The sequence below is a fragment of the Akebia trifoliata genome, chromosome 12, assembly GCF_017979445.1.
Source record: "Akebia trifoliata isolate Shusen 1 chromosome 12, ASM1797944v1, whole genome shotgun sequence".
NCBI lineage: Eukaryota > Viridiplantae > Streptophyta > Magnoliopsida > Ranunculales > Lardizabalaceae > Akebia > Akebia trifoliata.
The window spans coordinates 34,654,482-34,679,924 of NC_141386.1; the positions used below are offsets into that span (position 1 = coordinate 34,654,482).

Below are 25,443 nucleotides of genomic sequence, written 5' to 3' on the forward strand. Positions count from 1 at the left end.
TTGGTGTATTTGAGATAAACTCCACTGTTTTTATTAACTGATGACATGCCCCTTGACTCTAGCCTTCCATTCGAGACTAACTAAAATGACCAAAGGAGTTCTAAATTTGGACAATCTTATCTTTAGTATTTCACCTCTATTAAATACAAATATATATATATATATATGAGTCAAGAACCCTTGACTCCTTAGAAAGACTCGTGAAAAAAAAACACATGATCTCAATCCTTTAAATGCAAAATTCAATGGTTGAGATTTATCCTTGGGATAAGTATTTCAAAGATTTGTGTTATTAAGATATTTATAAATCTCAATCATTGGATTTTGTGTTTAAAGGATTGAAAATTATGTGAAGTCATTCTTAGGAGTCAACGGATCCCAACCCATAAAATATATATAGAAAAATCACTTAATCGATAAAAAAAAGTTAACCTACAAATAAAAAATATGGATTCTGGGAACGAAAAAAATATTCAACAAGAGATTGAAGGACTCTTACCCCATGTTTTATTAATTCAAAAGTAGGGCTATCAATGAATAATCAATTATTTGAATTTGTAATCGAATGACTAAGTATTATTTGAAATTTATAGATTAGGATTCAAAATCCTAATTGGATTCAGACTTAGGTATAAGATATTCAAAGATGTATTTATGTCCAATCTAATTAATATAAGTTGACAAACTATTCAAAGATAAATTTGAATATTGATTTAGAGCATCCCACTGATATAAAATATTTTTAAATTTTCTTAGTTTTTAATCAGCATGATCTTGATATATTATTAAATTTAAATGTAAAGTTAGAGGAATTTGTTAGAAATTGCCTTAAATTTTATCAAAATGACATTAATTATGTTAAATTTAAATTTAAATAAATGTAAAAGTGGGGGATCCATAATTTGACCACCATTTCTCTTTATAATTTATATAATAAGAGATAAGATCTTCAATTCTTTATTTATTAATGCAAATTATAATCTATAACAGATAAATAAAAATTATATGAGTCGTGGTGCAGTAACGTTAAAATTAACATGGATTCTCACATGGTTGATGTGGACGTGCACACATAGTCATAAATGATTTTCAATCGTATCTCGATGAAAAAGCATCAATCATTCCAGACCTACATACATCCACATCAGCAATGTGGGAATCGATGTCAATTTTAATGTTACTTCAGCATGTTCCTAATTATTCAGTTTGTGTCCGATACGAGATAATTCGGACGGGTCAACACGGTAATTTTATATGTCTCGTTCATGAGTCGGTATATTTTTCCTTATATATATATATATAGAGAAAGAGAGAGAGAGAGTGAAAGAGAGAGAGAGAGAGTGAAAGAGGGGAGACCCAGAGATCTTCGAATTTCTGTTGCTTTTTGCAGTTGGATCGATCCCTCAAAACCCTAACGCAAGAATTACAAAACCTTAAATTTCTCCATTTTCGTTTCTACTCCAAATCCAAATCTTAAACTTTGTTCCAATCATATCGTGGCGGGAAATAGAGAGAGAGGATTCTGAGCATTAGAGTTCGATTTTCGGAGAAAAAAATTGAAAATTTAACGGAGGAGATATCTGTTTTCTAGTAGAAAAAGGACTCCGTTTGTTTGAGCAAAAAATTTGCTGTTATTGGATAATCGATATCTGAAATTTGAGTGTGATTCAAAGATAGAGAATTGAGTTTGAGAATTAAGACCAGAAAAAATGGCGGGACACGGTAAAACCTTTCTACTATTTGATTCCTTTCTTAATCTTTTTTTTAATTCATGAAAAAGCCTGAATTTTGCTCTTTTTTTTTACTGTGTTTTTTTCTTCAATGTTCAGGCGAGAAGGGTCGGCCAAGCAAAAAACACAAAACCTCGAAGGTTCTTCAAATCCCCATTTGAACTTTTTAACAATTCGTCTTTGTCTCTCTCTAATTCGTTCACTTTGTATAGGAGGATCACCGAAACCAGATGGTGGATGACGAGGATGCATATTATGGTGAAGAATTCGATGAAGATAGCCGTGAAGGTATTTGGGTTCATCTTCAATTTGAATAAAATTAGTTTGGGGGAATCGAGTGTGTAATCGTTTGTGGTGGATAATTTGAAGGTCAGAAAGAAGGGAAGAAGAGGGATTTCACCAAATTAGAACTAAAGCTTGATCATTCTAATCGCCCATTGTGGGCTTGTGCGGATGGTCGGATCTTTCTGGAGACATTTTCTCCATTATACAAACAAGCCTACGATTTCCTCATTGCAATTGCCGAACCCGTTTGCAGGTACCCATCATTGGGTTTGTTTCAGCTCCCCAATTGATCCCACAAAATTTAGTCTTGAAATCTATGTGGTGTGCAGGCCGGAATCAATGCATGAGTATAACTTGACTCCACACTCTTTGTATGCTGCCGTGTCGGTTGGGCTTGAAACCGAAACCATCATCACTGTTTTAAATAAATTGTCGAAGATGAAACTGCCTAAGGAGATGATTGATTTCATTCATGCCTCTACTGCCAATTATGGGAAAGTTAAGCTCGTACTTAAGAAGAATCGGTATTTTGTTGAATCCCCATTTCCAGAGGCAAGAACTGCATCCCTTATTGGTTGTTTATATGTTTATAGTTGTGATGAGAGCTTTAAGGTTGCTCATGGTTGATCTGAAATTTGTAGGTGCTGAAGACATTGCTTCGGGATGATGTTATATCTCGTGCAAGGATTACTTTGGAGGTTTGTTCTTTTTTTTTTTTTTTTGAAATCTTATGCCTTGATAATATATACCACTGTTGTTGGTCCTCCCTAAAGAATTTTATTTTTTTCTCCGTTGTAGCCACGAGGAATGAAGTTATAGTTTGCAAATATGTGCAATATGTCTGTCATCACAAAATACTATTTAGTATTGTGAATTGACTTGTGTTAGTATTTTTGCTTGCAAATTTATATATTGCTATTGTTATATAAACGCTTACTTATTCACATATGTTTGTGTGCTAAACCATTTCAGTAGACTTTCTCTTAGTTTATTGCCTATCAGAATTCCTCTTACATTTTGTCGAATGTTTTCATTTCTAATCTTATCTTTCTACTTATCTATCTCAGCATCTTCATCTCTGCTCAATCTATTATCATAAACTGCCTAACATTCAACTCTATAAAGCATAACTGGTCTTACTACTGTTTTATAAAAAAATTTGTTTTAATTTGATTGGGAGGCTTCCTTTCTAATTGAACTTATTTAGGTTTTGTGATTGCTCAACTTGTTTATTTTTGGTTCTTGATTTCTCTTTACGTTTTCTTGATGGATATTGTAAATTTTTTTTTTTTGACAAGCTACTTTTCCAGTATTCGTGTATTCTTCCTTGGTACAAGTTTAAGTCGGCTGTACCATGTGTGCTTGGCCTTGTTTAGGGTTCCCGTGGAAATGATGACTTCACAATTAGCAGAACACTGGGAGAAATAGAAGGTGGCCATGATGAGTTGCTGAATGGAATTGAGTTGGCAGCTGCTGCTGAAGAAAAAGAAACACATGCTTTTGAAATCGACCCTGCTCAGGTAATGCTGTGCCACAGCTCCATCTATGGCTGATGGGCACGTTGTTACTTATATCATTGAATATTTTTTATTAGAATAAACCACCCGATGAAAGGGGATTTCCAGTTGACATAGAAAAGATGATAATATGATTCAATTGGTTATGACAGGTTGAAAATGTGAAGCAGCGTTGTTTGCCAAACGCTTTAAATTATCCTATGTTGGAGGAATATGATTTCAGAAATGATACAGTGAGTTATTTTCATTGATACCCTCAAGATTTTGTCCTTTATTCAGTAATGTAAGTTAAACATGAGAGGTATGATTGGCTAAGGAACAATGAAAGTTACTATCCTATTGATACTCAAGCAGCAATGATTGGATTTTTAATCCTACATGTTCTTAACAAACTTAGATTGTATATCACTATTTGGAAGTTTAGATAAGTTTCTTCTGGGAATGCAGGTTAACCCTGACCTCAACATGGAATTAAAGCCTCAATCACAACCACGACCGTACCAGGAAAAGAGTCTTAGCAAAATGTTTGGAAATGGTGAGGCTTCTTTTATGACAATAAGCTTCTTTGTCCATGTTTCCAAGTTTGTAACCCATCCTTTTGGGTGTATAGAAGTAGTTAAGGTAGGCATTTGTGTGTTTTCCAATCAATTGTTTATTAGTTTACTTATGGTTATAATATCTACAAATTGCAGGTAGAGCAAGATCTGGCATAATCGTTCTACCTTGTGGAGCAGGAAAGTCTCTAGTTGGTGTTTCTGCAGCCTGTCGAATACGCAAGAGTTGCCTTTGCTTAGCAACAAATGCTGTTTCTGTGGATCAATGGGCTTTTCAGTTCAAGCTGTGGTCCACTATACGAGAAGATCAAATTTGTCGTTTCACGTCTGATAGTAAAGAAAGATTCCGTGGTAATGCTGGTGTGGTTGTAACCACATATAACATGGTTGCATTTGGTGGTAAACGATCTGAAGAGTCAGAGAAAATCATTGAAGAGATAAGAAATAGAGAATGGGGATTGCTTCTTATGGACGAGGTTATCTTTCATGTTCGAAGTTCTATAAATTAAGCAACACATTAGTTCTATGTTTCACAACTGAAGATTTTATTCTATATTAAGTGGTCATTATTCTTTCCATTTTGGTTTTGTAGGTGCATGTGGTTCCTGCCCACATGTTTCGTAAGGTCATTAGTATAACTAAATCTCATTGCAAACTTGGGCTCACTGGTGCGTATTTGATTCAGATTGATTAGAACATTCACTTTGTATCATCTTTTCTTTGCTGAATATGTGTCACTTCCAAATTGCAGCAACACTGGTGCGAGAGGATGAACGTATAACAGATTTAAACTTCCTTATTGGTCCAAAATTGTATGAAGCAAACTGGTTGGATTTGGTAAAAGGAGGGTTCATCGCTAACGTCCAGTGTGCAGAAGTATGGTGTCCAATGACAAAGGAGTTCTTTGCTGAATATTTGAAAAAAGAGAATTCCAAGAAAAAACAGGTCGACTGAACATTTTGTATCCTAATCTTTCTCGTTTAGGAATGTTCTAAAAGTTATGAGTTTGTCACTAAGAATATTATTTTGAGTGTTTCATCGTGACGTTCTGTTTCTTCCAAATTCTCAGATTGTTCATTTTTTTGTTGTTAAGGATGAAATGGTCTCTTGTACTTTCAGGCACTCTATGTGATGAATCCAAACAAGTTCAGGGCTTGTGAGTTTCTGATACGTTTTCATGAACAGCAGCGTGGTGACAAAATAATTGTTTTCGCTGATAATCTTTTTGCACTTACTGAGTATGCCATGAAGCTTCGGAAACCTATGATCTATGGTGCTACCAGGTTATCCATCGATAGTCAAAATCTTTTGCTTTTCATGGATTGCTTTTCCTTAAATCCGTTGCTTTATTAACGGACTTTTTGTTTCTTTAGCCATCAAGAAAGGACAAGAATTCTCTATGCATTTAAGCATAGTCCAGATGTGAACACTGTTTTTCTTTCAAAGGTATTTCCATAATTTTTGGTGTTTATATCTTGCTTGGTCATTTTAACTTTTGAGTTCACCTCTGTTTAGTTGGAATTTTTTTTGTTTTTTTAAAGATTTTATGGCATATTATTTTATAATATTGTAATATGTACACATAATATCATTATGAGCTGCACTATGTTATATGTATGTAATCATATAGTTACACATGATATAAGGCCTTCTTAGGTATGCTTGGGAGAACTCTAGCAAAATCAAATTTGTTGAGCTTTTCTATCTATTATTTTGTTATTTGGAACATGTATATTTTTGGAGCAGATATATCTAATTTTGTTTATTACCTATTCCTTGTACTTTGCAGGTTGGAGATAACTCAATAGATATCCCTGAGGCAAATGTGATAATTCAGATCTCGTCTCATGCTGGTTCACGACGTCAGGAAGCCCAACGTTTGGGACGTATTCTGAGGGCTAAGGTTTGCGTTACATATTTTCTTTGTTCTTTTGTTGAAGCGCTAGCTCTTAGTTGTTTCCACTGCAAGCATATTGGGGACATGCTATGAATTACACCTTAGATAAGATTTTCATCGAGTTCGACCCTCTCTCCTCACCTTGTTTCTTCTCCCATTTTTCTCGTGTGGATTGGTTCTTGATCTCTAGCTGAAATGAAGCCAAGTTTATGAAAGTAAATTAAAACCTATAAAATAGTTGTACTGTCCAATTTCTAAAACCAATATATATCTCGTTGAAGTGGTGATGGTGGGACATTATGTAGGACTCTTCCATTTCTTGTAGTTTAATGTCTTTTTGGTCAATTTGTCAGCAGCTTATACACGAAAGAAACATCAACTTTTTTTTAAAATTTATGATAGGGAAGAGTTTTAGTGATTAATAATTGGTGGGTGATGGCGGGTTTTTAACCCAAGTCGTGGTATCAAAGCTTACAGACCTTACCCAACTTAGCAGGCTGGCACCTTCAAACATGAATTTGTTTTTGAAGAACTGAAGAAATGTCTCTTGGTGTCTTGTAATATGTTTGTATTGGATCATGTCTTGATTTCTGATGTCTATCATTGTCTTGACAGGGCCGACATCAGGATAGGATGGCTGGGGGTAAAGAAGAGTACAATGCTTTTTTCTATTCCCTAGTATCTACAGATACTCAGGTAGGTAAAAATTTCTTCTTTCTGGTTTGTCTTTAAAAAAAAAAAAAAACAAAAAGAATCCTTCTTTTACTTGGAGGTATAAGACTTATTTTTTTCTCAAATTGTATTTTAATAAATTTTAAATATGAGGAGTTGAATCTTCTTCCAATTAAGCATTTAGTTTTCTTTCATTCTCCTTGTTATTAAGGAGGGGTTTATTCTTTGTTGGGTGCAGGAGATGTACTACTCTACAAAAAGACAACAATTTTTGATTGACCAAGGCTATAGTTTTAAGGTGCAGTCTGATTGTACCTCCATTGACCTTGTTGAAACTCTACAAGAAAACACTTTTAACTAGATTACATGCTAGGACACAGTCAATTAGTGATACTTAGATCAATTTGATTGGTATTACTTATAAGGAAGTTATAACTTTTGCAACGTTGGAGAATTTGGTAGTTCTGATGTGTTCTCTATTATGTTACTGGGCTGCTGGAGTCCATATTTTGACATAGTATTCCGACATATCATTAGTACAAGATTCTTATCCTAGATGGACTGAGATACATCTACATAGTATGGACTTTTATAATATATAGGACTAATGAACTTCAAATGTTGACAGATCATTACAAGCTTGCCTCCACCTGATACGGGGGCCGATCTTAGCTATCACAGTCGTGATGACCAACTAGCACTGCTCAACAAGGTCTCTCTCTCTCTCTCTCTTTGCTGTTTAATTTAATTCTGATTTCTGAACATGCTTCAATATTGTTGAATGAGAAGTCATGGAGAGATTGCATATGGGCAGGTATTGAATGCAGGTGACGATATGGTTGGCCTAGAGCAATTAGAAGAAGATACAGATGATATTGCCTTGCAAAAAGCTCGTCGCTCTTTCGGATCAATGAGTGCCATGTCGGGGGCAAGTGGGATGGTTTACATGGAATACAAGTATAATATAACTATCCCAACGATTTCACCCTTTTTGATAGTGTTATTCATTTCCATTGTGTGCAATAAGGCTTCATTTGTATTCCATGGTTTTGGCCGATTCCATCGCTTATCATATTATATCTTGTTTGCAGTACTGGAAAGGGCAAGTATCCAGGGCAAGGCCAGCTGATGAAGAGTAAACCCAAAGATCCAGCTAAGCGACATGTCTTGTTCAAGAAGCGCTTTGGTTGAGACCTCGCTGATGGGAACCCCTCTTAATAGACAATCTTATTTTCGGACACTCGATCTTTCTATGTACCTCACAAATATAGGGCAATCTTGGTGTGCTAATAGCCAAGCTTTAAATGTTGAAATTACATGATTCTACAGTTGCTGAAACATTCCAACTTCAAGTAAGAAGATACCCTTCAAAAAAGAATACAAAAATAAAAGAAACCTAAATCTTTCAACGCACCTATGGATGGTTCTCTTTATTCGGATAAAGGATTTGCAATGTTGTTGTGAAACACTACAGGTGGAAATTTTCAAATATTTAATTGTACATATTATGTTCTATATGAATTTACATTATTGGATTTGTTTGGAGCATGGTTGATCTATAATCTATCATCAATAATCAATTTGACGTTTCGATGGCCCTTATTAGATCCTATAATCTTGAATAGTTTACATTGATGTGTGGGTAAATCTTAGGGGCTGCTATTGGCACCCCAATTTTTACTTGTTACACCCCAATTAAAAAATATAGAAACTAATGGTGGTCGAGAATAAGTACAAGTTTGGTGGGGGGGTGTCAAATCTCCCTTTTTTCTTTTTTCTTAATTAGTCAATATTTTCTTGTTTTTAATTCTCTTTGATTTGATTCCTCTGAAACAGAAACAGTGGATGATATAAAAAAATTTAATCTTGGAGTTTGGTATGTTTTGAACATTAACATGTTTTAGGCAGAAAACTTTCCCTTTAGTTCCCACAAAGAAAACCTGATAAATAATAAAGATGGAAAAATCTTAAGGGTGAAGCTAAAAAAAGTGAAATTGGTTTCTCAGAGATATCCGAGAGACCCATCTAGGGTTTTGTCCTCTTCAGATGATTTCATGGTTATTTTTTGGGCGACTATTGCAGAAGGGATCTTTGTATTGTTACATCGTAAAGAAGAGATCTTTTTTGGTTTTATGATGTTCAGTTTTATAATTTTAATATGAAAAATATCAAGTTGAAGAGAAAACTAGAAAATAACAAGTGGGTTTTTCTTTGTACAGTGGATGATGCAGTTGTAGAGAGAGAATTTAATATTTTTATGATTAGTGGATATAATGAAATCTTGAAACAATTTTACGTTTTAAAGGTAATTTTCTTGCCTCCAAAGTATTTTAGGGGCAAAGTAGATATTTTTTTTTAGCACAATCACTCTTGACAGAGAGTTGAATGACAAACTTGTAGAGAAAATAGGGGTAATCAAACCAAGAAATAAATCAAAACAAAACACAAATTACACATAGAAATATAGATTTTTACGCGGTTCTTTCAAGATTGAGGTATGTCCAGGGATCATATTGATTCCACTATGAAGAGAAAACTCACAGTTACATATTACACCCTTTTACTCACAAAATATATATATATTAGTGAAATTATGATAATACCCTTGGGTAAAACTTCTTTCGGGGCCTGACCCCCCTAGGAGACCCCCAACGAGATCAGTGTTGATCTCATCCGATAGGAACGCGTGGCTTGATTAACAGTATCTCCTTATTGACCAGTACTATCAAAGAATTCAAGGGGGTGTTCTTCGAGAATTTTTTGGTCCAGTGGGACCATGTTTGTAATCTTTCTTCTACTTAATTTGTTGGTTGTTTTCTTTTTGGGGTGGGTCACCTCGGCCTCCCCTTTCCTGTATTTCTTTCCATTATCGATAAAAAAAAAATTGATGTTGCCCTTCTAGGGTCTCCCCACTTTTAATTTGATATTCTCATGTTGAAATTATCTTGCAAAACATAATACTGAAATCTTGCAACCCAATCTCGTTGTCTGATCACCATAAAGATGATCTAGCTTTGCTTAATTATGCCCACCAATTTACATAAAGCCATGCATTTCATAGTTTTGTTTCTATATGTTATCAGTGGAAACGAAATATCAAGGTTTATATAACCCAATTGAATGATGTTTTAGGTTCTTCTTTTGGGAGAGAGACCAATGCCTCTATAACTAAGAAGGCAGCAAGGCTTGGTGGATCGAAACCACCGACCAACATTACAAACTCAGGGAAGCCTTCCTCTCATAAGACACTACAGAAGAATTACCCGAAGAATGATATTGAGGAACAATGCATGCACAACCATAATGAACACATCAATTTACAAACAAGAGTTCTGATTCAAGATGAGAATTTTAATGCCGGGCGTTTTTATTATCCCAGACATTAATATGAATCTGCATTGTTTATAAATGAAAGCTTAAGGTGAATGAACCCAATCCAATAATGTCTGCTCTATAGGGGCTTCTGTTGTGCGAAAGAGCAACATATCTAAGGCTCAGAAGAAATCAGGGATTGCTGGTAGGTGAGCGCTCACAAATATTACAAACTCAAAGAAGTCTCCTCATCAAGCATCAAAGAAGAATCATTCCAACAAGTTGAATGACATCGTAGAGGAACGTTTCCTACACTATCATCCAGAATGCATAAATTCACAAGCAAGGGGAATGGATATGCAGCTCTTTTACAGGACATTGGGAATTAACGATGGTAATTCATTAACCTTTCCATGCTCTTCTTCTTATTTATTATATACATTTATCTAATTATTATATATATATATATATATGTTTTCCTGTTTCAGATCTTTCGATGCAATTGGCGACTCCGGCTGCCCTTCAAGTGTTAGGACAGGCAAACGTCTGATGTCCACTTTTCTCTCTCTCTCTCCCCCCTCGCCCATTTCAAATTTCGTGCTTCTTTTGATGGAAAAAGTAAGCTATTTATTGCTCTCTTTTTTTTCAGGCTGGTTTTGCTCGTCCACTGAGGTTCTTGGACTACAAAGAGATACCTGAGACACTAAATGAAGACAGATCTCCACCTCGATGCTGGACACCTGCATACCCAATTCCATCGCCATCTGTAAATCACTATCCATCTCCTACTCTGAAATTGCTAAGTTCACCAGAATCAGTGCGCATGGATGTATTGCTGTTGTTCATGAATGTCCTGTTGTTGTCACAATGATGATGAGTCTTTTTGTATCTACATTCAATGAGAGAATAAGATTGATTTTTCATTCTTTCTTTGTTTAATTTTGTTGGTTGATTTGGTTTCTAAATAAAAACGTTGCAATCTCCAATCAGAAAATGTCCGTTTCAAGGCGAAGTACTCTATTGTTTCACAAGATTGTGCCCCCTTCCAACGATAATCATTAACCATCAAAGTTGGGCATGCAATTATGCTAGTGGAGTGTCTTATGTTATTATCTCAAGTTAGTGGCAATTGCTAGTTGACCAAACCCTTTTAATGATAATCATTAACCAGCGACATTAGGTATCCAATAATTATGCTAATGGTTTAAGTGTCCTATAAATTTGTGGTTTTCTTAATCTCTTACAAGTTAGTGGCAGATGCAAGTTGAGACTACTGATGATTGATGCAACAATAATCATTAACCAGCGAAGTTGGGTATGCAATTACAATAAGAGTTGTGCTGGAGTGACCTCGAGCACGTACCTCATATCATACATCTTGACGTGAAAGTGGATAGAAACCATAGATGCTTTTTCACTTGTATCACGATGAAAAGAATCTATGGTTCCCATACACTTTCACATCAGGATGTGCGATGTGAGGTACAATCTTGAGGTCACTTCAGCATTATTCTTACAATAATGGTTGCAGAGTCCTATAAATTTGTGCGGTTTTCTTATTCTCACAAATTACGCTTGGTGCAACAATAAAAATTCTAACAAACATGGATTGAAAAGCAGAGTTTGTATACTAATAAACTGAAGTAAATATTTTCACATTTATACTATACGTAATTCATATATTACAAGCAAGATGCACGTGAAAGAAAAAGAGAAAAAAAAATGGATAATGTGTAAGGTTACAACTCAAATCCACAAAGCAAATCATGAACTCATGGAGAAAACATTTTCAGATCTAAGGAGGTAAAGCCAAGAGTTTTCAAATTTTTGTCTATTATAATTTTTATGGGATGCCTATGATCGTGAATAAATTTAAATTTAAACAAGCCTATGGTCTGACTCATTTATCTTCCAAACCTTAAAATTGTGTCCTATCCTAGTCCAAATGTAAACAGACATTTGGTGAGGGATCAACACTTTGAGAAATGAAGCAGTAACTAAACTAGTCAATGTTAGATATCAGAGCCAATTGATCGGTTGCTCTCGTTGATGCAAAAGGCTGTGAAGGTGCGTTTCACAACTTGCGAAGCAAAAAAATAAGGTTTCAACTTTCAAGCCCCATGATGAAAACATGCTTGGGTCCAGTAGAATTTTTTTTAGTAGAATGGGCCTAAAAAGTGTGTCCAGGGGGAATTTTTTTGGGGTATGAGGTCATGACAGCATTGTCTTACCAATTTAACATGGTCATTGAGAGGTCCCACACTCTCTGGGGTATCAAGCTGTGTTAGTTTCTAGTGAAATATGTCACCTTTTATGGATTCTCCAACAGGAAGGAATTTTACTAGAATTTAAGAGTTTTGACCAACTTTTGATTCTTCCATGGTCTTTGGTTTATTCAAATGCACTTGATTTGCAAAACCTTCTTCTTTCTTCAAAGTAGTTATTACATCTATGCTTGTAGAGTGCAAAAAAGGCTGGCCCCTACTACACTCTCTGCCACCGCAAAGATTCACTTAATTAAACCTATTTTAAAAAAAAAGTGGAATATTGCTCGTGTGCTTAATTTTAAAAAACATAAAAAAAGAAAAAAAGAGAGAGAAGAGAACAAAGCAAAATACAACACTTTTTAACCTGACATGGTGGCCAACACTCATATCTTAGTAGTGGAGACAACCTTAATTATTTAAATTTATTATGTACAAAAGGACGACCAACTGCAATAACCTTGAGAAAACCCTTAGGAAATTAGTACTGTCAAGGCCTCCTTTAAGGACACCCATAAGCAACAAACTTTAAGTTTAAATTAATTGAGACGATTTAATCATTTGCAATGAAGATTAATTACAACCTAAGGTAGAAGAATGTGCAAATTGAAGATTTTAAAAGAAAGATAGAAAGACAAAAAAAGAGTATAGATTGAAGTAAATAAAGTGAAAAAATTGTCAAGTTTAGTCCCACATTAGACACAAATTGTTTTGTTTTTCTCCTTATAAGATTTTGGACCTCTTCACTCATTGCCAATTGATTTTGAGTTGGACACCCAATTTTATCAAAAATAGAATCACACGAGCAATGTCAACTAATTTAGTTAGTCTTTGGGTGATGATACCAGAGATCTGGATTTGAATCCTGTCGACACCGAATTGCTGAACTCACAAAAAACAGGCTTACCAATCCAAAAAATTGGTGAGGGTCAAACAAAATTTCATCCATATCAAGTTTGGCATGGTCCACAAGAATTTGGGTCTACACATTTATGATCCCTACCCCTAATTTTTTGTATATATTTCGAAAATAATTATGATATAAGCTATTGAATTCGCTGCCCAACATAGCTCCCAAACCCGATCCTAAATACAGATAAGTCCTGTCTCTATAACTATTTAATCATACCTTGTTATACTACCAAACCCAATCCAAGATGGATATCTACCCTTTTTCATACCCCTATACCTCAATGAACCAATAATACCATTTTGGATTGGATTAGAAAGAGATCTGCTCGAAGCCATGAATCACCCATTTTGTGTGTCTGTGTGTGTGTGTGTCTCGTTCTACTAAGTTTATGGATTAATCATCCTGGAATCTAAAAAAATGCAAATCATAGGAGATTGAAGTAGTTGTTCTTAATTTACTACTAATAAGTAATAATACTGCGCTGGTCAAAAGAGAGTATTTGGAATCATTGTCTTTTGGATTCTATTAAGTATTAATCAATTTAATAAGCTATCTCTTATTTTCTGCTCATCCCATTAATGGAGTTGAGTATCACTTTTTCTCTTTCTTTTGATGAGAACAGGAAGCTAGTTTTTAAGCTATCAACACGTACTGAAAGCCAATCATCCATCTTTAGACCAATAATTTTTTTTTTCTTTCTTTAGTATTGAAAGAGTTGATCAGATTAATGAGATTCGGTTCTTGTAAACATTATTAGATGCTCAGATTGATATATCTATAAGTTTGTGTCACTCTTTTCTTTGGAAATTATAGTCTTCTGTGGATTATATTCATTGTTAAATATACAAACTTTGGTTAAGGGAACTGGTCAAAGTATGTTAGTGGTTGTGTGGGGGGTAGATTCTAAGTTTGAAGATGGTTATGACTCTCTCTCTCTCTCTTTCTCTTTCTCATCCTCATCAGATGCTTAGTGTTTCTCTTTGGGTATCCCTGGGGATATGTGATGGATTGAACTATCTACAGGTTTTGTCTCTCTTTCTTTATAAACAAATCTATTATTGGGTTCCTTTTATTTAAAAAATAAAGTAACTTTTATAAAGCCAATTGGTCAAAGTATGTTAATGGTTGAGTGAGAGTGCTAAGCTTGGAGTTGGTTGTGATTAGTGACTTTGAACTTTATAAATTATAAGCATCTCCGTCTCTCTCTCTCTCTCTCTCTCTCTCTCTCTCTCTCTCTCTCTCTGTAAAATTGGAATGAATGTCACATTTTTATTTTCTCTAAGACAAATATAAAAAATGAAATATATATCTAGAATGTTGTGTAAATGTCTGGTATTCTGTTACCTTACACAGAATTGAAGGGGTGCAGAGGGCAATTGTGTAATATTTTTTTAAGGGTTTTATTTTTTATTTTTTTATGGATTTTTGTTTTAAGGAGAAAAAGCATGTTTTAGAGGTTCGGAGAGATGTAAACTTAAGAGAAAATAGTGATTATTCTTTTTCTAATCCATGGACTAAATACACTATTGAATCATGTAAATCCTTCTGTTTGTGTTATTTCTATTATCTTTGTTATTTCGATTTTTCACATATACCACCCCAAAAGATATAAAGGCTTTGACCCACCATCTCAAAGTGGACATAAATTTAAAAGGCATCATTGGAGCGTAAAATGCCATCTCAAGGCCTGAGAGGTTCCCAAGTAAAAGCTAACTTTAATAACCTTCTTCCACAATATAGTGAGCCAGCTTGATGGGGGTGTGAAGTGTATTATATATTAGGTTCTACTGTATTATGGTGTGTGCACCGATATAGGCAGAAGCCCTATAATCTCTTCTACCCTCTCTAATATATGCATTTAAGGGCTTAATTTTCTTAAAAAAAATGCATGGGTGCTTACAATGTATTGATAGGGTTTTGTATCATATATGGCCCTCGGTTCATCAGTCTCAATGGAGCTAGCCCACCCTGAAACCTTAAATGTACGTGGTCCACCAAGTTATCGATCCACACCGACAAATCTTTGGACGATTAGGGTCCATTGACGATGATGGACCTCATCATATACGTCATATATGCAAGTACAACCTAGCTAGTAATGGTTTGCATTTTCAGTCAAAATAATTCTGGGTATCTTTCTTTCCCAAGTATCCGAACCCTAGTGATTCTTATTGATTTTGATTTCGGTTCTCTTACTCAAAGAAGAGAGAAAATATAAACTACTAATCTGTTGGGTGGCTCCATGATTGATGTTAGAATAAATAGGACTGGCTCCATTAGTCCAAATTAATTAAAATATGTTCTCAATAGTTCGGTCAAAGGTGCACTACCCACTGAATTACTAATCCAATAATTTTTAAATATCAACAACCACATATCAGTTTGATCTTTTGTTTTACGTTCGGAATTGGAAAATTATCAACCCACATTCGTCCTAAACACATCTTAATCATCAAAATTAATAACATAATTAATCAATTTTGTAGGTACACTCACTAATACTAATATAGTTTTAGTTCAATGGACTAGAGTTTGGTTCTTTGACTTAGGTTGCATGGTTTAATTATTTGTATTATTGTTCCCTAAGTTCTTGGGACAACATAATGACATAATCTTCATTGTGGGCTGCCCTCCATGGGAGCTCTATATAATATCATAAATAATAGATTCATGATAATCTGACTAGCCAGATGTCATACTTAATTGATTTCCTGATGTGATGAGTTCGGGAATCGTAGATATGTATGTCTCGGGATACACAATTTCACTTTTCCCTTAAAAAATGTATCCCCAGGGAGCATTATATCCCGAGACATACAAATCTATGATTTTCAAACTTGTCCACGTCAAAGAGTTGATTGAGTATGCCACCTAGCGAGTCATATTATCACGACTCTAAATAATAGCATCGATAATTAATAGTAAGATTAAAAATGGGAATTCTTCCAAATCGCAAATGTGCCACTTCAAGAGGCACACATGGAATGTTTGAAAGAGATAAAGGTAGAGAGGAGAAATAAAAGAAGGCTAGGGAAGTGGAAATATTGTAAATTTCGTTTGGATGTTATTATGTTAAAGAGAGAACACAAAACAAACTTTTAAGTTATTTAAATTTATTAAACTCTCAAATTTATTTATTACATCTGACTATATCTATCAATATTTCTTAAAAAAATATTTTTCTTCAGATTTTTAAATGACAATTTTAGACAAGTTCAAGTTTATCAAAGAATTTTTTTATTATTACAAGTTGATTATATTAATCAGCTTGAACCATAACTCAATTGGTTAACTTATTACAATGAAACTTTGGGGTAATGGTTTAATCACTGTTTTAAACCAGGTATCTTATCTCATCTCGGCTCCATCAATACTAAGTTGACTTATCCAAATAATCTCATCTTGGTCATGTCAAACCATTTATATTAGAATCTACTTATATTTTCAAAATGAGTCGTGTTGGAGTAACATTAAAATTAGCATCGATTCCCACATGGCTGATGTGGAGGTGCACACATTGCCACAAATGTTTTTCACTTCGATGAAAAGCATCTATAGTTCTGTAAATACATCCACGTCAGCAATGTGAGAATTGATGTCAATTTTAATATTACTTTAGCATTTTCCTTTCAAAATATCAAACAAGTTAATTCGATCTCAAACGAGTTAAGGTTATGGACAATTCACTTTGAATCCCTCTTATGGTTACCTCTTCGAGTAGGATGAATCACCCAAGTCATTTCTGATGAGTTTTAAAATCATGATTATCTAAACACATGCAATTTTGAGATAAGAGTCCTGATGATATGACTCGAGACAGCGATTAATCAAACCCTGCCAATTGAGTAAAGGAGAAAGTGTGATAGGAGGTGAATGTGTGTTGGTTCTGTTTCCAGAGTGGAACAATAAACTGATAGACAAAATCAGATCAGTGGCAATCGTTCGAGTGCTTTATCGGAAGTCGTCACGCTTTCCATTTCTTTAGAGCTAGGCAAAAAAGCTGAAATGTCTTAACTCTTCCTCTATTTTATATTCTCTAAATAACATTTCCTATCACATATAATAGTTTTGTCAAACCCAAATGAAATTCATAATCCTATGAAAGTGAAATTCGACTTACTCAATCAACTCCCTTACATGGACAAGTTTAGAAATCGTAGATCTATAGCTTTGAGATTCACGACACCCTCAGGATACACTTTTTTATGAGGAGGTGCAATCGTGTATCCTGAGAAATAAATCTATGATTCTTAAATTTGTCACGTTAAGAAGTCAATTGAGTGTGCCACTTGGCGAGTCATATTATCACGGCTCTTGAGATAATGGGAACCATGATTGCAGGAGAATACTTAGAGGTATTATGTTTGATTTGGTGAAGTGTCCTGAGCAGCTAATGGCCCAACAGCTTAAGATTTGCTAAAATATGTACTAGTGTAAGAAAATGAAACCATAATTGAGTTCTTTTCAACGACAAAAAAAAGCAGTTTGCCAATTTTCTATTTAGGGGTAAGGAATATGCCAAAGCAGACAGCCAATCATTGAGGAGAAAAGGAATCTTTGGCATCAAAATTTTGGACCTTTTTAAAATTGACAATTGGCTCTTTATGTTTTCAATGTGTTGAAATGCCCCCTTTGACGTCAGTCTCATCTCATAGATTTAAAAAAAAATGATCTCCATGCCCTTGGCATAATTTTATCTAAGGAGTTGAAGTTGACTGATTTTGAAAAGAAAAAATCAAGTATTTTTAAATCTTTTTTCATTAATTCACAAGGGAAGACATGCCACTCTTTTAAAACATAGGGGCATGTTAAATATTTATCAAAGACCTAAGATCCAGTAAGGTGTCCCATCCCTATAAAATAAGAGCGGTGTCTATGTGACATGTTTTAGTTAGAATTTAAAACACCTTGGACTCTTAATCAAGTTGCGCATATAGTCCAATGTATTTCTTCTCCAACGAAAATATGCCACATAGACACCATTCCTATCTATAGGAATGGAACACCGTTGGATTACGACTCTTTTATCGCAAAAATTTTCATTTGCTACAAATAATGCAAAATAAATTGGTCCACACATATTATGTAGATTGAGCATAAGTAATATAATAAATCCAAGTCAACGTGAGAGGATAAAGAGAACATATATTTAGAGGTCAATACATTATTACAATCATACATGTTTCATCTAAGAGTTGATCACATATTTTGATTTGTTGGATGATAGAAGTATATAAAAGAAAAAAATGAGTTGTGCTGGAGTGACCTCAACGGGGGACAACTTGACATAGTGGCGAGCGTATATTCATAGATGCATTTTACTTGTATTTTGGAGAAAATACATCTACAGGCATGCGCACCACCACGACAAGATATCCCCCGTGCGTTCCTCATTGAGGTCACTTAAGCATTAATTAAAAAAAAAATGGTGAATTAGGCTAAACTACCCAAGTAAAATCATAGCTTTGTAACCAAACGAATCCTGAAGACAAGAGAAATGGACTTAACAATATTTTAATTAACTTTAATTATATTTACAAGGCGATAAATTAAAAATTCCCTTCTTTTCAAATTAGAGCTTCTACATCCTAATTCCTAACAGAGCTACTACCCCGGGCGCACGTTAGTCACGTCCTCATCCCACTTGGCTTCACTTTAAGCCAATTATTATGACCGTAGCAGTCCCTTACTTGAAGAAGCTAGTGATTGTAGCCATCAGAACCTAAGGTACTGAAACTGGGTTGGACTGAAGCCATTAAGAAACTCTCTTCCTTCTCCAACTCCAATCATGGTGCCGTCCTCTTCGTAGAATCCATCAACCTGTACGACACGTTAGAATTCAGAGATCAAAAATACTCTTTTACCCTTTTGTCTTTTTTTTTTCTCAATTTAGTAAAAACAATCAAGAAAAGAACTTTAAAAAGTAAAAGTTACCCAAAGCTCATCTTCGTCTTCTTCTCGATTGAAACTTATAGCTTTGGGAATCTCTCCCGTTTCGTCGTTACGAGCGAATCTGCCACGTACTCTAGGTCTACTGTCGGCTAGGGTCTTTCGACATGCGTACTGGTTTGAAGCAGAGAGTATAAATCCATCTTCATTTAGATTAATCACAGCCACAAGTTTTATTTTTTATTTTTTAACAATTAATTTAGTTTTGTATGTGATGAAACTAAGTGATGGATTTTCCATTTTTATTTTTACCTTTATTGTCTTGTTGAAATTTCTCTGGGTGCGCTTGCTTCTGTATCTATGAATCCTCTGTTTCCTCTCTTCTGGACTGTAACGTCTGACTTTGCAATTACCTTCTTCCATGAAAGAATTTTCTGAAGCCAAAGGACTTGAAGATAATCGATGACTCAACTCAGTGGTTTTGGTTCTCTAATTAATAAAACCATAAATTCATTAGAATTGAAAGAAACACATTAATGAGAAGAGAGAGAGAGAGAGAAACCCCGAAATGGATGGTGTTACTAACTTGTAAATCGCCTGTGCTGCAGGCTCTTCTCAAGGGTCCATTGCTCCCACTGTTTTTAGGCCAACCCAAGACTTGGGTTTGGAAATTGGGTTCCTCCATGAGAGAATTGAAGCGAGGTTGAAAGAAAAATCGCGGCTTTTGGTCCAGAGATTGGCTACTGAAGCTCCTCTGCATCATTTTCTCAGTACCGTAGCTAATATTAGGAAGAGAAGATTGATTATGAGAATAAGAATCAAAACCAGAATAAGACTCCTCTGATTTCACCCCCATAGTGTCCAAAACAGAGTAACTTGGAAACCCATCTCCAGAAATCACAGAAGTACGCATCGAATGCAATTGGGTACTAGGGCAAAGAGACGAATTGTTCATTTCTTGAGCTAGATCAGTCGAAAATTGGTTGTTTGGGTCGTTTGAGATGGTTTGGAGGATATTATTAGATGGTGAATCCTCAAAAGGAGAGAAAGGGTAGGAGAGGAATTGCATGTCGAGATCAAGAGAAGCAATTTCGCTTGAATGGTGTAAGTAAGAACCATCTAAGAGGAAAAGATCAGAGGACATTGAGATAAAAGGTGAAGTAGTTCAAATTGAGTAGTAGAGAAGTTCAACTTTGTTTTGTTCTGTCTTTGCCTCTCTCTATTAATGTGTTTGGAGCTTAAAACGAAATGCGACAGACAATCGTCTTAAATATTTAGAGAACCGACGTTCACCAGTCGCTTGGGATGGAAATTCATGGAAGAAAAAGACAAGAAAAAATTGATTTTTGTCGGCTGGCTTTCAAAGTCTTCTCAGTTTCGTCTGTGAGGAGAATTCAAATACAGACTTTATAGGCTACAGAGTGCACGTGCAATGCACCTTTGAGGAGAGTGGACAGCGCTCTCATGAGTCAAGACACCTCAACAAGTGCCATTTGGCACACTCTCTTGGGCCCACACACCTATGTGTGCCTTGATTGGTCACTTTAATTTTGAAATATTTAAGAATTTTTTTTTATCAGGCCCAATTACATAGAAGGGAAAATTACTTAAACGATTCTGGTGGAGGGATTTTTTATCTAAATAAGTTTTGGGTGGTCTCTTAATAGTCTATTTAGTAAAGTTTTTCTTTTTTAACCATCCTGAATCTTATCTCTCACATTTCTCATAATTGAATATTCTTACTATTTGAACTCATCATTTTCATTCAAAAAAAAATTGGATTTTTGACATTTCGATTGAGTTTCGAAGACTCCATCCCATCAAAAAGGATTTAAAACGGAAGAAAAAGTCATTTTCAAGAATTTTTTTTTAATATTTTCTCAATATATGTAAAAATTAAGATTTATTTTTAATTTTTGGGTGGAAATTGATCAAGAATGATTCTTTTTTGTTGAAATCATTTAAAACAAGTTGTTTTCTCAAGTTTTTAGTTGATCTTTCCATGTATTTTAGTCGAAAAAACTGAAAATTTTGATAATGGGTGGGTTTTACCAATGTTGAGTTCACCACTTTTTAATTAAAAAGTGGTGAACTCAACGGTAAATAATAAAAAAAAAAAAAAAAAAACTGGTGAGTTCACCAATAATGAATCATCAAGAAATAAAATGTTTACTTAATGTCCTATCAAACTACTGCACAAAACTTATGGACTATCTAGAAATAAATCCCTCCACCAAGGTCCTTTAAGTAATTTTTCCTTCATACAAAGAATTTGGTTTACAGGTGAGTGTGGAACAAAAAGAAATATTTCAAATGGCTTCTTTCGGTTATATTGGTTAAATATGAATCATCGTTTCTCTTATTATTTTATGACCTTCAAGTTGAATATTTTTTTCCAATTGGATTGCTATCCTTATCATCTAATTTTTGTTTTCTTAGTTACTTTTGCATTTTAAAATACTCATTTCTAGTTTTATCTTTCCCAATCTTACCCTACACGCACCCACCCATGTCAACATATTCATTTCTTCTAGGTCAATTTAACAACATGATGCTTATTGATTGTCCAGCATTCATCAACTTCATAAAACTTACCTGGCATTAACACTATCTTGTAAAAAATTTCTTCTAAATTGATTGGTATTTTACTCTAAACGTGCACTTTTGCCTATGTAATGTCCTATTTCCATTACATTGCTGAACCTAAGCTTTGATAAAGGAGTAAGATTGCATTGGGTTGGCAGTCGATGTACATTTTGCCACTACCTAATATATTGGACCCCATGATCATGGGATGGGATCCTCTGTAGCCCATTTTTTTTTTATTCTCTGTTGCTCTTGTTCTATAGTCCACAAACATCACAATGGAAAAATAATAATAACTTTTTCCTCTTGTACTCATGATTTAGATCATATTTTAAAAAAAAAATCAATAATTTTTTAGTCAAATCAAGTATTTAAAAATGGATAGTCACTAAGGCCCTGTTCTTTTTAGCTTCAAGAGCCAGCTTTTTTTGCTTTTAAGCCAAAAAAATCAAATAAATGATGTTCGTTTGGGCTTTTTTGGCTCCTATAGATTTCAATTGAAGCCCACAATTAGCTCCTAAAAGAAGTTGCCCAAGATGGGCTTCTTCAAATGACTTTTGTTAGAAGCCAAAAACATAAAACTGTTCAAGTATAATTACCAAAATACCCTTCATCTTTAATCAAATTTTCAACTAAACTTAACCTTAAAAAATGAAATGAGATAACTAAAATACCCTTCATCTTTAATCAAATTTTCAATCAAACTTTACCTTAAAAAACAAAAAGGAATTATCAAAATACTCTTCGACTTTACCAAAATACCATTTATTTTTAATCAAAATTTCAACCAAACTTAACCTTAAAAAATAAAAAGGAATTACCAAAATACCATTTATCTTTAATCAAAATTTCAACCAAACTTAACATTAAAAAATAAAATGAAATTACCAAAATACCCTTCATCTTTACCAATTATCAAAATACCTTTCATTTTTAATCAAATTTCCAACTAAACTTAACCTTAAAAATAAAATAAAATAACCAAAATACCCTTCATCTTCCAAAATACCTTTCATCTTCCAAAATACCCTTTTAATTAAATTTTCAACCAAACTTAACTTAAAAAATAAAATAGAATTACCAAAATATCTTTCATTTTCATCAAAATACCCTTCATCTTTAATCAAAATTTCAATCAAACTTAACTTTAAAAAATAAAACAGAATTATCAAAATATCCTTCATCTTTACTACGTAGGCTAAAAGCAATTCATCATCACTACTTTATTATCAAAACACTTTTCATCTTTATGTGAATGTTAGATTGTATATTATGCAAATATTTTCTTTATCATATATTTATTTTTAAGAGGAGATGCTATTGAAATTTCAATAGAATTATAAAATTTATAAATTTATTAAAATAATTATTCTTATAATTTTTTAATATAAATGTTATATATATATATATAGTGTAATTATATATTTGTTAAGGTATTCTGCTAATTTTTTGTGCATTATGGGTGTATTATCAATATTAAGGGTATTCTAGTTATTTTATAAGAATCCAACAATAAAAAGCTGTCAAACAAATAACAATTTCTGGCTTATGTGCTTCTGTAACGAACAAGCTTCTGTTGGATGTGGCTTTTCAGGCTTTGGGCTTCTACTTCTTCCAGAAGCCAGCTTCTGGAGCTGGAGCTGGTTTCTGTAAAGAACAGACCCTAAACTTCTAAATTTAAACGATCAGATGTAATTGTCTTGATGATGTGGCACACCTTAATCGTTTATAACAACTATAGAGAGCTAAAAAAAAATTAAAAAAAAAATTGGCTACAGACCATCTGTTCCCCACGATCAATCAAAAAAGGAAAAAAAAGAAAATCCTCTTTGAACCCATTGAAGTGGTAAATTTCATGGTCCATCTTTTGTTGAACTTGCACACGGAAAAATCATTTCTATGATTGTTTTTAGTTAGCTCATCATGGGCTTAAAACCCAATGTTTTTATGCCGAGGACTATTTAAAATATGCAGAATCCTATGGCTATGATTCATCCATAAAACTGACTTTAGATATACTGTATACAAAGGGAGGGGGGTCATTAAATTATGGGCTCAATGGTTTCAAAAGAGTTTTGAATCTTGACTTATTCTCTTTAAACTCTAAAGAATTGAAGTTACATCATAGTATTGTCTAAATATAAGTATTTTATCAAAAATTAAATACCAATATTTAATAAATACTATGATAAATTTCTTCAACAATCATTCTTTTAGAGCCATTTATGAGGACAAACTAGTTAAACCAGTCATATATATAAATAACACCATAACATGATTACCATTTTCCTCATTAATGGGGATTTGTCACCTTATTTTTATACTATTATAATGTTTTTTAATATAATTTTGTTATTTTTACATTAAAATATTTAAGGTCTAATGAGAGTTGAGATAGACATCGACAGATGAATCTTCATTGACATAGCCAATGTTGTCATAGTTCATTTATTAGGGACATCATCTTGTCATTGTCATCTACTCTTTACCCAATCTATTTGATGTTGGCAACATGAATCTTATTGTGTGACAAAGCCGATCTTTTTTATTTTTATTTTTATTTTTTTTGACGTAGGGAGTATCGCTACCATAGGTGAGACTAATCTATTTGGGCCGCACAAACCATCCCACCCGGTCATGAGTTATGACAGGTAAGTAGCCACTTTACATAGAAAGACATATGGAGATTCAAAGTCACAACATGGAAAGCAAACCCAATTGCTTCTTACCATCTTAACTAATCTCCAATGGATTTATAAAACTGATTTTAAATATATATTATCTATAGAGGGAGGGGGGTCATGAATTTATGGGCTCGATGGTTGCAAAAGAGTTTTGATTTATATTCTTTAAACTCCAAAGAGTTGAAGTTACATCTTGTTATTTCATAAATATAAATATTTATAATTAAATACCAATATTTAATAAATAGTATGATAAATTTCTTCAACTATCTTTCTTTTCTTATGCATAAAGCCATTGATGAGGACAAATCAGTAAAAACTAGTCATATATAAACTAGTGTTAGAGAATAATAAACTAAGCAATATCACTTAGGATATTCTATATCGGGAAGTACTAATAAATTATAATATTTATGTTAGGCTAGTTTCTTTATCTTGATTGATGTAATCCCTATAAATATCCTATTGGGGTTCATGTAATATTCATCCAAGAATACTTAATAAATCAAATTTCTTCGTAAACAACACCATAACATGATGACCATTTTCCATTTTCCTCATTATAATGAGGATTTGTCTCCTTAATTTTATATTATATATTATAATAATTTTTAATATAATTTTATTATTTTTATATTACAATATTTAAATTCTAATTAGAGTTGACATGACTCTATGCTGTAATTCACATGGACATGACAAATGAATTCTTAATTGACCTGACCAAATGTTGTGAGGGTTCATTTGTTAGGACATCATCTCAGTCATTATTCTCTACTCTTTAATCCCATTTATTTGATGTTGGGACTATGAATCTTATTGTGTTATTTAACTTTAGAAAGACTTAAATTTTATATTGTATAGTCATGTCTTTTCTTGCTACTTCAATCAACTTCATTTTTTTACCTAAAATTTGATCGGTTGAACTTGTACAAAGCAATCTTCATCGTACATGGCTAAACTACTTAATTAACTTGCCTTCATCTATATAATAAAGAGGTTTCTTCCACCCGAGTTATTTATGAAACTCTTTCCTAACTTTTCATGTTATTGCATAAACAATTTCTTTTTGGCTCAACAGATCATATTTCGGATATCTAATTAATCTAATTACTTATCATTCAACTCAACGTGGTATAA

General features: G+C 33.7%; 3 protein-coding genes across 3 annotated transcripts; 2 read left to right on the forward strand and 1 right to left on the reverse strand.

The window, feature by feature from the left end:
• The first annotated feature begins 1,320 nt into the window (after positions 1-1,320).
• LOC147389829 (general transcription and DNA repair factor IIH helicase/translocase subunit XPB1) lies at positions 1,321-8,203 on the forward strand. Its single transcript, XM_086418443.1, has 20 exons — positions 1,321-1,722; positions 1,830-1,870; positions 1,943-2,018; positions 2,100-2,268; positions 2,345-2,567; positions 2,657-2,713; positions 3,392-3,535; positions 3,685-3,765; positions 3,980-4,067; positions 4,225-4,562; positions 4,679-4,754; positions 4,838-5,031; positions 5,206-5,369; positions 5,460-5,532; positions 5,876-5,989; positions 6,599-6,679; positions 6,894-6,953; positions 7,284-7,367; positions 7,470-7,612; positions 7,747-8,203. Exons 1-20 carry the CDS (start codon positions 1,710-1,712, stop codon positions 7,844-7,846), a joined length of 2,319 nt encoding a protein of 772 aa, XP_086274569.1. The 5' UTR covers positions 1,321-1,709; the 3' UTR covers positions 7,847-8,203.
• LOC147389830 (uncharacterized) lies at positions 8,072-10,838 on the forward strand. Its single transcript, XM_086419803.1, has 4 exons — positions 8,072-8,078; positions 10,182-10,361; positions 10,456-10,511; positions 10,617-10,838. Exons 1-4 carry the CDS (start codon positions 8,072-8,074, stop codon positions 10,836-10,838), a joined length of 465 nt encoding a protein of 154 aa, XP_086275929.1.
• Positions 10,839-18,642: 7,804 nt separating this feature from the next.
• On the reverse strand, positions 18,643-20,275 carry LOC147389831 (uncharacterized). The gene is made up of 4 exons (XM_086417500.1): positions 19,620-20,275; positions 19,346-19,522; positions 19,079-19,207; positions 18,643-18,964 (listed from the first exon to the last, which is right to left on the reverse strand). The coding sequence occupies exons 1-4, from the start codon at positions 20,175-20,177 to the stop codon at positions 18,860-18,862; spliced, it is 969 nt and encodes a 322-aa protein (XP_086273626.1). The 5' UTR covers positions 20,178-20,275; the 3' UTR covers positions 18,643-18,859.
• Positions 20,276-25,443: the final 5,168 nt, after the last annotated feature.